At 32.5% G+C, this 16,478-nt stretch overlaps 2 protein-coding genes across 2 annotated transcripts; both read left to right on the forward strand.

Annotated features, from left to right (window-relative positions):
- The first annotated feature begins 1,918 nt into the window (after positions 1 to 1,918).
- On the forward strand, positions 1,919 to 6,793 carry LOC105133396 (uncharacterized). Its single transcript, XM_011037370.1, has 3 exons — positions 1,919 to 2,034; positions 2,553 to 3,851; positions 4,576 to 6,793. Exons 2-3 carry the CDS (start codon positions 2,805 to 2,807, stop codon positions 6,670 to 6,672), a joined length of 3,144 nt encoding a protein of 1,047 aa, XP_011035672.1. The 5' UTR covers positions 1,919 to 2,034; positions 2,553 to 2,804; the 3' UTR covers positions 6,673 to 6,793.
- A 7,723-nt stretch (positions 6,794 to 14,516) lies between these two features.
- On the forward strand, positions 14,517 to 15,376 carry LOC105133397 (uncharacterized protein At1g15400-like). The gene has a single exon (XM_011037371.1). The coding sequence runs from the start codon at positions 14,638 to 14,640 to the stop codon at positions 15,016 to 15,018; it is 381 nt and encodes a 126-aa protein (XP_011035673.1). The 5' UTR covers positions 14,517 to 14,637; the 3' UTR covers positions 15,019 to 15,376.
- Positions 15,377 to 16,478: the final 1,102 nt, after the last annotated feature.

Genomic DNA, 16,478 nt, shown 5'->3' on the forward strand with positions numbered 1-16,478 from the left:
ACACTACCTTAAAAAACTCAGAAACATAATTTTCTAACCACTTCCTGTTTCAAATTTATACAGTATGTCCTGTCTTAAAATTGAAGGATCAATTTTTTTCTTTATTATTTATCTAATTTTTTAAAGGTTTCATGGGCAAAAACATAATATAATAATATAATGGTAAAATCTCTGGTCTAGCTTAATTATATATATATATATAAATCAAGAAATACCCATCAACACCACCGTATTTCTTACCCACAAGTCAATAGGGACTTGATTGAAAAAAGAAAAAGAAAAAGTCCTACATTATACCTTTTTTAAAGAAGACTGGGAAAAGGGCTTAATTAAAACTTTTGCAAACCCTCAAGGGTGTGTATGCACCTCGGGATAAATCAAAATGAACATTTGTTTACTTAATTTCCAGGAAGAATTAGCATTAGATTTTCTGAAGAGTCTAAATCAAAGCAAATATTAGATTTCAGATTTAAGGGGAAAGCATCCAAGTCAAATCAGATTGAAGTTCAATGATGCTTTTACTTGCTGGCGTATTTTTGTTAAATAATATTTATATAATATTATTTATTAAGATTAAAATAATATTTTTAGTTTAATCTATATATATTTTATTTGTATTTAAATATTTTATTTATATTTAGATTAAAACTAAACGTTTATAATATATAAATTATTCAGAATTTTAATTTTTTTATATTTAATCTTAATTATTTTAACAATTTTTATACAATATTCTTCTCTTAGCACATGCCAAGTAACCTTTATATTAGCAACCTATATACGTATGTATATCTTCACATCTACATTGTAACACGTTTAGTTTTTGAGAAATATATATTATTTTTTAAAAATATTTTTATTTTAATATTTTTAATTTTTACAAGCTATATTTTTATTAATGTTGATTGAATAGCTGTAGATTTACATATCACTACTAGCATCTTCTAGTAAAATTTATAATTATCAGACTCGACTTAACAGGTTTTTCTAGAGTTTTGGCCGCGTCTAGATTAGGCAAAATCTAAATCTACAATTGGTCTAAAAAAACTATATAATTCACCATTTAATATATCTTTTTTTTTCTTCTCGTGCCTTTCTTTTACTCTTTTTTTTTTTCAATCCTGGGAATGTTTTTTTTTTTCATGCCAACATTTTCTTTAAGAAACTGTAAAATTAATTATGTTAGTTATTTTTATAGCATGTCAACTAAACATTTTTATGTGATAATAGTTAGAGATGAATAACTATAAAAAATAATGATTTTAGTTAGTGAAGGGATAAAAATAAATTATTGATGAAGATAAAAGGTTTAAAAAAATATAGGTATTGATTCCAGGAAATGGAAGAGGTAATTAGAAAATTTTCTCCTACTCGGTCCAACTTTATGCACCTAAATCTATCACACTTTCTTTATTGATTACAAACTCATATCAAAACTTATTATATAAATATTAAAATAAATTTTTATTTTTCTAGTGAGAGATTAAAAATTTATTAATATATATATTTTATAATTACAAAAAAAAAAATTATGTTTTTTATTACTAAATAAAGTAAACATATTTATTAATATATATATTTTATAATTACCAAAAAAAATTATGTTTTTTAATACTAGATAAATAAATATTTTTTATTTAAAAACTTCAACTTATAAAAGTAAAATATTTTAAGTCAATCCATGACCCCATCTAACACTTTAACTGAGTCAACCCCGAGTTCAATGACTCGTTAGCTGATGGAGAGGCCAAATTATAAACGGAACAAGGTGTACATTACACGGTCCGTATTGAAAAGGGAAAACATGGAAAGGATCACATTAAGAAGAAATGGAAAATACAGGTGCCAAATGTATAATTAACCCCATTTTTCAAGCAACGTTCAGTTGACCAGTGGGAACATCTCTTTGAAGGTTCTTCTGTCAGTTGATGAGACCAGACAGACAGACGGTTATAGAATGGACATGCCTACGCCGGAGAAGTAAGAAACTGTTCTCACAGTACTAACAAATGAAACTCTTTACAACCATAATAGGTATGGCTAACTTCCTTACCAAGCTTTTTAGTTGATCTGTTAAATGCAGTACTTGAAGGTCAAACCTGCATGGTCTCAGGCTTCTTGATTTAGGAACTGGTTTGATATTGTTTTGGAGTATTCCACTTGTGTTTTACCTTATTGAAGACTCTGTCTTTTGCTTTTTTTATTTTTAGAGCTGATGTAGATTATCTGCATTGAAACTGGGTTTAAGAATGATGTGTATTCAATGTGTTGGAGATCATGCTTCTCAATGAATGATTGAATGTTAAGTGGGTCAATATAGGAGGTTTGTAGAAGAGTCTGTATATTTGATTGGATTCACTTCAAGCGCGTCTTGTGTGGAACTGTGAACTTACATACGGAACTAGTTTTTCCCTCTGTGTCTAATCTGCTGGATCAACCACCATGACATCATGAAATTTCATTGATGTTAATAGCCTGGAAATTTTTCTAATCAAATATCTATGTAGGGTCGATTTTTTTTTTTTTATTATTTCTTTTGGTTACATTTGTAGAGTTGATTTGCGCTCCTCCGTGGATGAGACATGGATTTATCAGAGTATCCTGCAACTGCTCTCTTGAATGCTGTGGAGAATTTCATGAATCTTGAATTGTGTACTCAGTGTCCTATTTGGCTAAATTGGATTGTCGCTATTGGGTTTATTTATTGCAACAACCCAGTTTCTTCCTCCTAAACTAAGAGAATTCAACTATTTCTTCCTCCCTGGATCTTTTGGGATATGCAAGCTCTGTCATTTTGAGTAGGAATGGAAGCTTTGCAAGTTATTTCTTCTGCAACACAAATAATCTCAAGTATGGTAGGGGCTGTCAGTGCATTAGATCAGGCTTCTAGGAATCTTGACGAAGCTCCAAAGAGAATCCGAAGCCTAGAGGAATTTGTCTATGATCTCGAGAATTTGACACTCGCAATCAGGCAAAAACATGTCTACAAGCTTCATAACCCCCAGTTAGATCACCAAATCCAAAGCTTGAATGCCCTGATAGAACGGCTGCGTCCAAACATTGCGAAGGCAAGAAGGATTGTGTCAAGAAGTAGGATCAAGAATTTGGCCAAGGTCGTGTGGAGTTCTATGGCTGGAGATCCTCTCAGCAAACTGATAAATACAATTAGGGATGACTTGAATTGGTGGCTTGAATCTCAAAGGTTAACCCAACATGTTCAGAAGGTGATAGAATCCACAGCACAAGATGTTCCAGTTCGATTGAAAATAAAGATCGAACAAGGATGGCCACTTTCTAGTAAATGCCACTTTGTGAGAAACTTATTGGAACAAGAGGATTCCCATCGGGTTATTCTAATTGTTGGGTTATCTGGTATTGGGAAGTCCTGTTTGGCTCGACAAGTTGCTTCGAACCCTCCTACAAAGTTTGTGGGCGGAGCAGTTGAGCTTGGATTTGGCCAATGGTGCAGTAGAAATACTTGCAATGGAAATAAGGATGAGTACCAGAGACGCCTCGCAAGAAAAATTTCCAACTTTCTGGTACAAATTGGATTCTGGAAGAAGATTAGAGATGAAAATAGTGGAGATCTTGAATATGTTTGTTGTATTCTCCAAGAAGCGTTGTATGGAAAGAGCATTGTCATACTTCTTGATGATGTGTGGGAGCAGGATATAGTTGAGCGGTTTGCAAAGCTATATGATAACGATTGCAAGTATTTAGTGACAACAAGAAATGAAGCAGTCTGTGAAATAACAGAAGCCGAGAAAGTTGAGTTGAGCAAAGATGACACAAGGGCGATAAGCAAGGCAATTCTTCAATACCATAGTCTTCTTGGCATGGAAGAACTACCGGTATGAGTCAAATAAACCTCATTTCATGTTCTTTTATTTCATTATTTGTAAGTCCTTCAGCCTCTAATTTTTCTTTCGTTCTCTCCTGTTTTCCCCCTACTCAATTTTACCTTCATTTCCTGTTTATTTTCTTGCAATATAGTGAGAGATCCCTTTGTGTTTTTTCATGATAAGTCTACAAGAGATTCTCTCCAAATTTCCATTTATGATTATAAACCACCGAAAGAAAAGATATTAACCTGCCTATTGATTCTTTGTGCAATATTTTTCCCCAGCACAGGTTCAATGTCACAATTGCATAGTGCAAGCTATAAGAACATCAATACTGTTGCATTTGAAGTTGGGGGTTGCAGCATTCCTTTATACTTGTTTCTGATTAAATATTGAGTCTGCATGTGCATGTGAGACAACATTAAAGCTGTGCAAATTTTCAAGTTCTTTACCTGCAAAACTAAAATAATTATCATTTTGAGAGCCGCTAACCGCGTTGTGAGCCTCATTGATTTCTGTCAAAAGACTTTTAACATAGATATGTATATCTATTGCATCCTCGTGTAAGTTTAATTTTACAACTGAAATCTTGTGATCCATCAGCAGATTTTTACCATCATACTGTTGTGCACTTGTATGCGGGCTTCATGTAGAAATTATCTAGATGTGCAAAATGCTTTCACATTGCTGATTCCATTAATAAATTATTGGGTTTTTCTTATTTATTTGGTAGGGCATAGCAGAGACATTGCTTGAACGTTGTGGCCACCACCCTCTGACAGTTGCTGTTATGGGTAAAGCTCTTAGGAAAGAAGTAAGAGCTGAGAAGTGGGAAAAGGCGATCACAAACTTGTCAACATTTGCCACATGTGCACCTGGACCTGTCTCATATGTAAATGAAAAGGAAGCTGAGAGCACGTTAACTATTTTTGGGTCATTTGAGTTCAGTCTAGAAGCCATGCCTGGAGATTCTAAAAGGCTCTTCATAGCTCTAGCTTCGCTTTCATGGGCAGAACCCGTGCCAGAAGCTTGTCTGGAGGCTGTTTGGTCAGTCCTTGGGGACGAGAGCTTGTTCCCTCTCATTGTCTGCAAGCTTGTTGAAGGCTCCTTACTGATTAAAACTGACATGGATCCTTTGTACCTAGTTCACGACATGGTTTCTTTGTATCTTGCTAGCAAGGCGGATGACTCTACTGAGATACTACTAAGTGAATATTCACCCGATGAAACTGCTTTAATTTGTCCTTGGCTGCTTATTTTTGGAAAAGAAAATGTCAAAAAGATTGCTGAAGAAAGGATGGAGTTTTTGTTTAATGACTTGGAAGGAAAGCAGGTGGTCACCACCTTAGAAGCACTCATTCACGCTCTCATGGCTAGCAAATCCATGTCTGAGCTTGAAGTTAGCAGGGAAAGATTTAGTAGAATACTAGGCCCTAGGATTGCAGACTTGATCTCCACTGATTCTTTAAGTCTGATTGCAGTGACTACAGAAGCCATCACAAATATATTCAGCAAGAGTGATTATTGCAGTTACTTTCCTTCCCTTGAGACTACTGGTGCAATCAATAGGTTGGCAACAACGCTAGAGTATTGTGAGGAGAATCCCATAACTCAAATCCACATTTTAATCGTCCTTGCAAAGCTTGCAGAATTTGGAAGCCATGAGACAGTTGACAAGGTGCTCGATAGCATTCCCTTTAACCAGCTAGCTGATTTGCTGTCCTCCAGTGCTGAGAAATGGCATGAGAGCATGTTTACAGTATTGAACTCTTTGACCAAAGCTGGAAAGTCGAATGCTGTTGAGAGAATGTTTGCTTCTGGGATCGAAAAAAAACTTATTAAATTGCTTGAGAATGGATCTGAAGTACTACAGCACCATGCCATTGTTACACTGAAAGGATTTTATGAGGTGGCTCGCACTCCTGAAAATGTTTCTCTTCAGCCATCTAATCTAAACCTTCTGCCATGGCAAGTTAGGCATCGTCTGGAAACTTTTGTTCTGTCAGATCGAGCAGTTCCCCATTCGCCAAAGCCACTATCTTTTGAAGATCTCGTTTCTAAGGTGTTAGATGGAAATAAAGGGCAGGCATTACAGGCAATGCAAGATCTCATACCGATTATTGAGAAGTCAGCAGATTCTAGAGTCAGAGAAATGATTTTACATAGTCCCCTTGTCAACAGGCTATCAGAACTACTGCAAAGTAGGCACTCAGAACATAACTCAATTAGATCTGAATCTGCCTTCTTACTGATGAAGCTAGCTTTCTCTGGTGGAGAACCATGCATTAAGAAATTTCTAGACCATGATATTGTCCCCGAGCTAGTTAAGATGATGCAATGCAATGTACTGGAGTTGCAGGATTCAGCCTATACAGCATTGCACCAGATGCTTTTTAGCAATGGTGGGATCCTTGTGTTGAATAAGATCTTTGAAACAGGTTTCGTAGATAGGATGGTTCAATCAGTAGACAGCAAATCAATAAAGACACAAGAAGTGAATGTTCATTGCATTTTGGATCTTGTTGAGCTAGGAAATAAATCCTGCTTAGAGAAAATGTTGTCGTTGCAGGTGGTGGAGAAGCTTGTAAAATTAGAAAAAACCTCCGGGGGATCTGGTGAAACAATAGTTGGATTCCTCAAGGGCATGGACAAATGTAAGCATCTGTCAATGATGGAGCGTAGGGTGATAAAGCAACAAGTGGTTAGGAAGATAAGGGCCTGCGTGAAAGGGCATAAATTTGAGACTCAAATATTAGCATCGGTAGATGCTTGTGTGTCTGAGGGTTCAAAAGGTGCCAGTAGAAGTGGCAGTAGTAGATGCAGAAAGTAAGCAATCAGGTCTGAGAACCGAGTTTATTCCTTCATTTAGTTTACTCTTCAAGACATGGCCTTGAATCGTTACTTGTAAACATGCCATTTTGAAAGAATTAATACAGCTTATTGTTCCTGTTTTGTGAGTGCTAGTAAGTTCACTTATCATTGTCATGATGGGTAGTGACTCTCTTAAGCAAAATCTGCCAAAAAAAACAAATGCTTAATAGGTTCCATCCTCCACCTGGTGCTGATATCCTCCTTTCTTTGTTAAAAAAACAGTAACATCAACGAATTGCAGGCACGGTGTAGTGGAAGCGGGGAAGAGTTCTCAGATGGGCTGGTCTTGTTTGCCTTCTCCCAACTTCCTGGCCATAGAAATGATCATTGTGCGAACAGGCTTTTATTAGATGTTTGTATCTGTTTCTGTGAGTGAAATGTACAACCAGAGGAAAAGAGTTTGCTTTTGCAGAACTTCAAAATTGTGTAAAATTCAACCTGTAAAAGACAATTTTAACCACAAACTGCTTGGCAATATGAATGCTGAGAAAAGATAAGCCAGCTCCTCAGAAATGATAACAGTGCAAGAAAGGCAGGAAAATAATAAAAAATTGATGAACCGATAATAGGATTGAAAAATTTAGATGAGGTAACATGTTTTCTAATATAAAAAAATTAATATGATACATATTAAATAACATTTTTAAAAATATATTAATATGATGTGATGTTAAATGAATTTCTTTTTAAATATTTAGATAACAATATATTGAATTAACTTAAATTAACCTATTAAATCCATAACTCGAGTTATGAGACCTTGATAATTTTATAAAAATTAAATCAAAATAAATTATAAAGTTAAATCTATAATCAACCAAATTTACTTATAATCTGGATTAGAAAATCAGAATAATTTAATATATTAATAATATTAATTTATTTTTTTAATTTGTATAATAAATTTTGATATTTATAACTGTTAGAATAAAACTAAATAATAATTATTTAATTTAATTTAAAATATAATTATTTCATCAACAATCTTATAACTTTATTGAAAGTTATAATATTAACAAATATAATATTTTATTATAATATTTAAAGTTTAATAAACTTGTTATTACATGGAGAATATTTGTACAAAAAACAAACTTTTTTTTTCTTTGTTTTATTTTTTTATTTTTTTTACAGATTTTGAGAACTTAATTATACTCTAAAAATATTATTTTTATATAAGACAAATAAATATCTCAAATATAGTATTTTAACGTCTCTGAATTAATTTTTTATTTATTTTCATGTTGTAACAGTCGAGGGCAAGTGGATATTTGTGTCTGAACATCATCCGTAAAATTCTTTTTTTGTTGATATTAACAGTACAGCTTTTCTTGGATTAGCTTTCATACACGAGACTAAGTTCTTCTTTGATCAAGTCTTAATCAGGCTACTCACACCAGTTCATTCACAAGAAAATAGTTTTCTATGGCCTGCCCTCATCTTTAAAATTGCTAAACATTATTCTAATGTCAGCCTGAAAGCTCTTCCATCAAACCCCGTTGATCTGAGGAGGAAAAGAGAAGTGAAAATCGTAAAACGAACTCCAAAGAAGACAATCTCCGCTGGAAAGTTAAGATGAGCCCACCCTTGAATATTCTGTTCAGCATCAATTCGTTCAAGTGCATTGAATGGCGAACAAGCTTGGCATGCACAATGAATCTAGCTATAAAAATCTAGGCCATTGATTGGAGATGTTGTTAAGTTACCCTGTGAAACAAATCCAACATGTTACTTAGTAGTTTTGTTCAGTTCAGCAGACAACTTTCTCTGGCAACAATTCAGCAACAAAACAACAAAAAACAAAACCGGCTTTAGATATATTCTGGCTTCATGCATGATGCCTTTGCAAACGGAAGATCCCAATAATTGATCATGAATCCTAGAAACAAGGCTGGAAAAGGTTTAGAATGAACAAATCTTTAGCGTGATTATGTTTCCCCAGGTCTCTGCTAAAACAGAAGGAAAAGGGCCAGCACAACGGGTATATATATTCAAGCTATGTGACTTCCAAGTGCCACCTATAAGGTTTCGGCTTCCTCTGCAAGAAGACACTTTTTCGAGGAATTCAATAGAACAGATACATTTCATAATCCCAGCAAAGCACATTTTGCAGTACTCATCATCTTGGATTCTGGTCATAGGATACCAGTTTCCGCATTCGATCTTGCTGGCTTACAAAATCTGCTACTGCAAAATTGGATTCTCAACATGCACTTAAAGTAATTCTTGCTTTTACCCTTTGTCTGTCTACTTTTTTTTTTTCTTCTTTCTGGTTGAATTTCGTTTGTCTACTTATTATGCCATGTTGTTTTCAAATACCAGTCCAGGGTCAAGACCACAGTGAAGCAGTAATAGATTCTGTATCATCTATTTTTCAGAAACATAATGATGGTGATTACTATGCCATGTAGTTCCAAATATCAGTCCAGACAGCGGTTGATTTGCGAGTTAACTTTTGAGCAGATTTCTTTTCATTATAAATCCGTTTTCCACAAGTAATTTGCAACTCGCCACTCAAGGTTTGAATTTTCCTTGATAATGCCAGCCAAATGAGAAATCATACAGTTTTTATTTTGGACATGCAACCTGACATTAAAGGCGATAAACAAACTCATTGTAAAATAGTAAAGTTTTGTTTGGCCATGATATAACCATCTAAAAAGAAGATCTTTCTGAAAATAGAATTTTTTTCTTTTTTGCAAGGGAAATTCAATAAAAATGATTTTTTTCCTTTTAAGGTGGTGTGTTTGGGCAAGAGATATGATTTGCTTTTTTAAAAAAAATGAGACCCACATAAAAATAAAAAATAAAAAGTTGCTTTTGATAATAGTTTTTGGTGCATTAAATGGGTTGTACATTAAAAAAAAATCTACATATCTCTACATCTCTATCCCATACACCCTCTAAATTAACATGACAAGAAAAGTATTGATTTTGATTATTTTTTTAGTTATTTTAGGGTGTTTTAGAATTCTTAGATGGTTTGTATAGATTTTAATAATGTTTTTTTTGGTGAAAATTGATTAAAAAATCAATTTTTAGAACAAATTCCCCTCTTTTATTTTTTTCCCGGCATTAATCTAATGACTGAATTTTAAACAATAACCTAACAAGCGACTTATTGCCTACTTGCTTATAAAGAAAGAGAGGAAAATTAAAAAAAAAAAAGAAAAAAGAAAAAGAAGAAGAAGAAGCCTGGTTTTCGATCTAGGTCAAATGTTATCGTTTTAATAGTTATTTATTTATTATTTTGTATATATTAAATTTGAAGTTCATAATCAGATTTTTAATTATAAATAAAAAATATATTAATTATCTTATATACCATTTTTAAAAAAAAAAACTTGTCCGACCAGCAACGAAACCATTTACCCTGTATCGTAGCTGAAAGATTTGGGCGAAGAGAGTGAAGCCTTAAATGACCAAATTCCAATCCAGCAATGATTAAGGATGGGCTTAACAAGAAAATATGGAGGGATGACTGCACTCAGAAAATCCCAAGCGTAAGGGGACAGAGCATATGATTGTTCCTACGCTAGTTTTTGTAATTTACTCCTTGGTTTTCTCTCTTGTTCAATTTTGCTGATGAGAATTCAAAATCTCTACTCAGACTGGATCATAAGATCCCTCCAATTAAACGCCCGAATTCTCAATATCATCCAATAAATTTTAGTTTCTCAAATTTAAAATTTTTTAGAAAGTTATTATTGACAATATCATGTTAAAATAATCAGAAAACATGAAAAAAATATTAAGTTATAATAAATAAAAATTAATTTTTTTCAAAAATTGTTTCAAAACATAAAAATATTTCTAAAAAATTAAGATATGAATGCTAGTGCTGATCTTATGATTCCATTTAATGGCATGTTACGAGGCCAATTCATGAAGATCAACATGATTGGTCGTCGATCGAGGTAAATGAAAACTCTTTTTTTGATGATGTTATGATGAGGATGAGACACTTACAAATTGGTGCTTGATTGTGTTTTGGACCGACAAAATCACATAAACTCCAAACTAATGATGGCAGCTTAGCAGCTTTCAAAACCCTAATAATCAATAAAAGTTAAGGCGGTGGGTCACATCCTTTCACCTTTAGGTGCGACCAATATCGTTCAAAAGCTTGCCGAGTCCTTGACTTCCTTCAGAAAACAATTGCAGAACGAGTTGCCATATTTGAAAAGAAAACTTGTAAATGTTACAGGCGGAAGGGAAGTCAGTGAGTTATAAATGACATTCATTCTCACAGGTAGAAATGGCCCATGCATCTTCTATCTTTAATTATCTTGGTTCTGATGATCAACCATGCATGGAGGTCAGTAATTGTGCAGATGGACTCAGCATTAATGGGTCGTGCTCAGTACCGGCCTCCGCCCTTGGAGAGTCTCCTCCGCCGTGTCCATAATTACATGACCTCGTTGCATGGACTTTTAATTTACGCTTCAACTTCATTGTGTTCTGGAAATATATGGACAATCCAGTTGCGAGGATGGGAGATTCTTTTTTCTTTTTTTCTTTTTAACTGGTCGACTCCACATTAATTCAGTTCAATATTATCATACATTTATATCATTACTAACATAAAGTTAAAGTGTGTATATCTGCTATTTGGAATTGTGATTGTGATTGTAATTGTTTTTAAAATATTTTTTACTAAAAAAATATATTAAAATAATATTTTTTATTTTTTAAAATTAATTTTGATATTAAGATATCAAAATGATATAAAAACATCAAAAAAATATTAATTTGAAGTAAAGAAAAAAATAAAAAAATTTAAATTTTTAAATTTTTTTTTTTAAATACAAAAACAAACAACATTTTAAGACCCACACGTAACATAATTTATATTTTAATCGTTTTATTAAGTATTTAAAATAATAAAAAAAAAAAATTTCTCTGTTAATTTAATAATAATTAATAAATTTATAAAAATATTTTGATAACCCTAATAGTTAGCATTAAATTTCTGAGTTCGAGGAGCAAAACTTCTAGTTAACAGTATTTTCACTCGTATGTACAATATTATTTTCCATACTTGGTTTTTCTGAGAGAGGACCAAATTATTAACCTGCTACATAGAGCTTATTATTATTATTATTATTATTCTTTTTTATTCAAACAATAAGATTTAAATTCATCTGAATACTTTTAAGAGCCTTGCATTTCTTGGTCGAGGAAATTTCTTACAACAACCTCGCAGAATTCTCAAGTAGTTGACATTTTCTACTCTGACATCATTTCCACCCTCGACAAATACAAGGAGGAATCAAGCTGTTCCATTTAATGAAATTATTTTCCCTTCTTTATTATGAATTTATATAGATTAAATAATAATGGTAGGCTAGTTTTGTCATTTTGCAAGATTTAGACTTTCAAAGATACCTAATCGCGATCCCGCTGATACAGCCACCAAAACAAAACGAAGAACAGCCAGACCAAGGTGCTTCAAGATGTTTTCAAAGCTATTTTATTTTAAGGGTAAATAAATAAATAAATAAATAATCACTTAGGGTATTATAGAGATTACACACACCATTAGGTACTTAAATATTTAATAGAAACTCTCTCTCACACACACAAAATCCCCTTTGACAATCTCAAAATCACCCCTTTTAGGCGTTAGGGTTCTTCAAAAATATTAAGGGCATTTTGAGTACAATAAAGTTTTTTTTGCAATATTTTCTAATTCCTATTTTATAAACAGAAAATACAGTTGAATAGTTTTTTTTTAATTAAAATAATAATAATTAACTTAATCAATGATGAAAAGAAAGCCAAGATGACTGAAATCAATCGGTTTCTGAGATGGCTTTGATGAGAGCTGAGTGCTAACCAGCTAGCACAACATGTGGGTGTAGACTGTAGACCTCTGGCCTTATTGGGTGCTCGATGGCCATAATATGTAGACGAAACATGTTCTCTCCTTCTCAAATATCCTCATGTTTTATGTAAAACTTGAAATGTAGCAATCCTTGACATACAATCGGCTGGATTGTACACCACAAAAATTTGTTTATAGAAGAGAAAAAGGTTAATTATTCATTAATAGGTTTATATATTATTAGCTATCATGGGAGAAACCAAACAACACTAGGTAAAAACCATATTGCACGTAGGTGAATTAAGTTAAACTAATGTTAAAAATGCATTCTTTTTTTAATAGAAATCTTGTCGAACTTTAAAAAGTGGTAAAAAAGTTGGTCAAAGATGTTTGCTCTCTTTATTAATCTTTTGAATTCAAACTTTAAGATTAGTATAGTATATATAAGATTTTATTAAAATCCTATTGATATGAAGTTACATCTTTAAGCTTATTTTATAAAAAAAGATTAATAAACAAATGACTCAAGAATATTACTTTCCATACTAAAAAAACTTGGGATCTTTGTTTTTCTCTTCTTCTTTTTTTAAATTTTAATTTTTTTTCAATATCATTTTCAATGTTATTTTTTACTGTCATCCTTGTTACTTTCAGATAGATTAAATCAATTGAGTTATGTTAAGATAATTTTTACATAATTAAATTTTGAACTCGGGCTGATTAAGAAAATGGACCAAAAAGGTTTCTTTGTTAATTTCATTATTTTTTTCTTAATATTTTTCTTATATTTTTTTTACCCGTTGATTAAGTTGTCTTTAAATCAACTAAATCGACTAGGTCATGTTAAGATAGCTTTAATACAATTTAGTTTTAAACCTTAGTTAGATAAGAAATTAAATAAAAAGATTTTTTATATTAATTTTATTATTTTTTCTTAGTTTCATAGCCAGATTTTTTTACAAGTTGGTTAGGATATCTTTAAACTTATCAAGCATACTAAGTTATATTAGAACAATTTTCATATAGTTTAATTTTAAACTTAAGTTAGGTAAGGGTTCAAATCAAAAAAATTTAAAGTTGATTTATTGAGTTTTAATAAAAATATCAAATAAAAAAACTAATCTTACCCATAACATAAATTCGTTATTACCGCATAAAAACTAGAGATCTTATTAAAGAAATGTATATGCAACCTCCTCTGAGTATAAACATCCATCAAACAAAGTTTATTGTCTATGATGAGCTTAATTTGTATATGCTGTCAAACAAGCTTTGGAATCTTGATTCCAGCAATTTCATTCCACTGTAATTACTAGTTTTGGCTTCACTTTAGAACTCTTGAAATACAAAATAATAACATTGTTACATATGATGGTATAGATTAAAACAAGGCGGCTTCTCGTGGACGAGGAGTAAGGAAAGGTCAGCTATGTTGAAAACATAGATTAATATATGATAAAAAAATGTGCTCGCGTACGTATTAAACCTGACTAATTGATCATATAATATATGAAATCACACTAATAAATTCACTTGCTGTGACAAAAATTCAATTTATTATATTTATTTAAAATAAATATCATATCGGTGAATAATATTTAGAAACACAAAAGATTCTTGAACTAGCAAGAAAAAGAATCTAGTATAACAAAAAAGAAAAATGGTGATGGGTAAGGGTAAAGCTGTAATATTATAATTACAAAAAGAAAGACTTCCTTCTTTTATCCATGTATTTTACATAAAAATGTCAAAAATTAATATCATCATTTATAAATAATCTAATTAAGAGTATTTGTTCTATCTAAGGTAGATTATAAAGTGAAAAATTACTATCAAACTTTTGGAGATAATATTGGAATTACATGAATCTTAATCGAAAAAGAAAAGAAAAGGATAAGTCCTGACATATTTGACCAAATTGCTTCGTTGTGACCTCTTCTACCTGAACGAAACCAAACCGACTCGGCCCTTGTTTATCTTCTTCTTCTTCTTTTACATGTGTCCCTTTCTATAAATATATATATACACATTAGGAGAAGAAAAGTCGTGTACATTCATTCTTTTATAGCCCATTCAAGAAAGGTCTAGAGAGAATTAATGGCTGGTTTGCAAAGATCTGATGTGTCTTTCAGGAGGCAAGGTTCCTCTGGGCTTATCTGGGATGATAGGTATATCTCCGGAGAGCTAAACCAAGTCAACCAAAAACAAGAACATGAAGAAAAACAGCCACAGCGTGATCAGAGGACAGTAAACAAGCTAGAAAATGATGCCAGACCATCTTCAAGATCGGCGACGACTCCCAACATCACCATTGAGAGAAGTCGATCCAACGGTGGACAACGTGGCTACCGCACCGGCAGGGTGTCTCCGGCAATAGAGCCTCCCTCTCCAAAGGTATTTACATGTGGGTTTTGTGGTGCTTTCGGGAAACCAGGGAAGAATCATCGGAAAAAAGCCGTTATCGGTAGATCTCGATAGTTCTCGTAATTCCCGATGGACTATTCCGGTCGAAATGAGGTGTGGCTATTTATAGTATGGATATGTTCATATATTTTCTAGGCTTGTAGATTTCTTAAAACTTGTCGGCGTTCATCTTAATAAAGTGAGATATAGGACCTTCTTTAGAACAAAACCAAGCTATGGATTGCATGTGTTCTTTTAATTTATTGTGGCCGACTATATATGTTCTTTCACTCCACATAAAGGACTAGTTTTAGGCATGGTTTTGTGTTTGGGAGCTTCCAATTATGTGTATATGGTTTGGTGCTTGAGGATTTCTATTTTTCTATACAAAATCAAAATTTAACCCTCTCTCTTTCATGGAGGTTGCCTTCGATCTTTAATCTTAATTCTTGATACATGGGATTTAGAGTTATTTCTTTCTTTTTTCAGGCAAGATTAGGCTTTAGGATCTTCCCTCGCTCCAAATATTGAAAAGAAATGCAGAATCTAGGTGAATCTAAACCTTTTCCTCTTGCCAGAAATTTATTGGGATCACCAAAGATCGTTGGGCCCTGTTAAACAGGTTCTTGCAGGACGTTAACTACTCCGCTACTAGTAATAATGGTAGTGCCCTTGCAACTAGCTAGTGGTTTAGGTAATCCACCTACTTCCCTGTAGTTTTATTCTGATTCGGACCTACTTTCCGTTCACCGGAATGTGAACCACGTTAACTATACTACAGCATTACGACTCCGTGTGTGTAAAACACACCCTGCATGTCGGCCATGCCAGGCAAGGCGAGGCGAGTAGAAAAGGCCATGCTCCTTGAGTCAATTTGTGATGTTCGAAAGCTTTCAAAGCATCCCATTTTGCACTCCAATGTCTCTAGGTAATAAGTGCAAACTATCATATACAGACAATCCTGTCTCTTCGTGCCGAAGTATTCACATGCGCTCGGATTATAATGCCCTTGATGGGGTTTTGATTTGGCTTTTCTCTGGAACTTTATCTTTAATAAAAATACCATTCTAAAGTATATGAATTTTAAAAATAATGTGTTTTATATGTACAAATTAGTTTTCAGGTACTGGTTACTGTTAAAAAAACTTTATTCCATTTTAATTATTTGCTTCTATCTTGCCCCTCCTATTTTGTTTAAGCTATCAAATTATATCTTAAGATCTCGGAGAAAACTTTTTAACATGGTATAATAATATAGCTATATACAAGTTTTAAACCTAGAAAACTTTCACTTAAAAATATATATTAAAAAATAATATAAATTATATATTGTAACCTCACTTAAAAACTTAAAATTTTAAAATAAAATAATTTTTTTTATTGATATGTTTTAATCTTGATATTTAGATTGTCTATTTTTGGCTAGTTTCATTATCAAAATCCTTATTTTTAGCTACAAAATCACCTTAACAACTACTCTATTTTAAACTCAAATTAATATGAAAATATTAATAGATTATTTGGAGTTCTTTTTT

This window comes from Populus euphratica, unplaced genomic scaffold, assembly GCF_000495115.2.
Source record: "Populus euphratica unplaced genomic scaffold, PopEup_1.0 scaffold33.1, whole genome shotgun sequence".
Lineage (NCBI taxonomy): Eukaryota > Viridiplantae > Streptophyta > Magnoliopsida > Malpighiales > Salicaceae > Populus > Populus euphratica.

Excerpts from the sequence above, each read along its gene's own strand:
- LOC105133396 (XM_011037370.1), top strand. The coding sequence starts at position 2,805 with ATGGAAGCTTTGCAAGTTATTTCTTCTGCAACACAAATAATCTCAAGT. Across the intron at positions 3,852-4,575 it reads TTGGCATGGAAGAACTACCG|GGCATAGCAGAGACATTGCT; the intron begins GTATGAGTCAAA and ends TTTATTTGGTAG.
- LOC105133397 (XM_011037371.1), top strand. The coding sequence starts at position 14,638 with ATGGCTGGTTTGCAAAGATCTGATGTGTCTTTCAGGAGGCAAGGTTCC.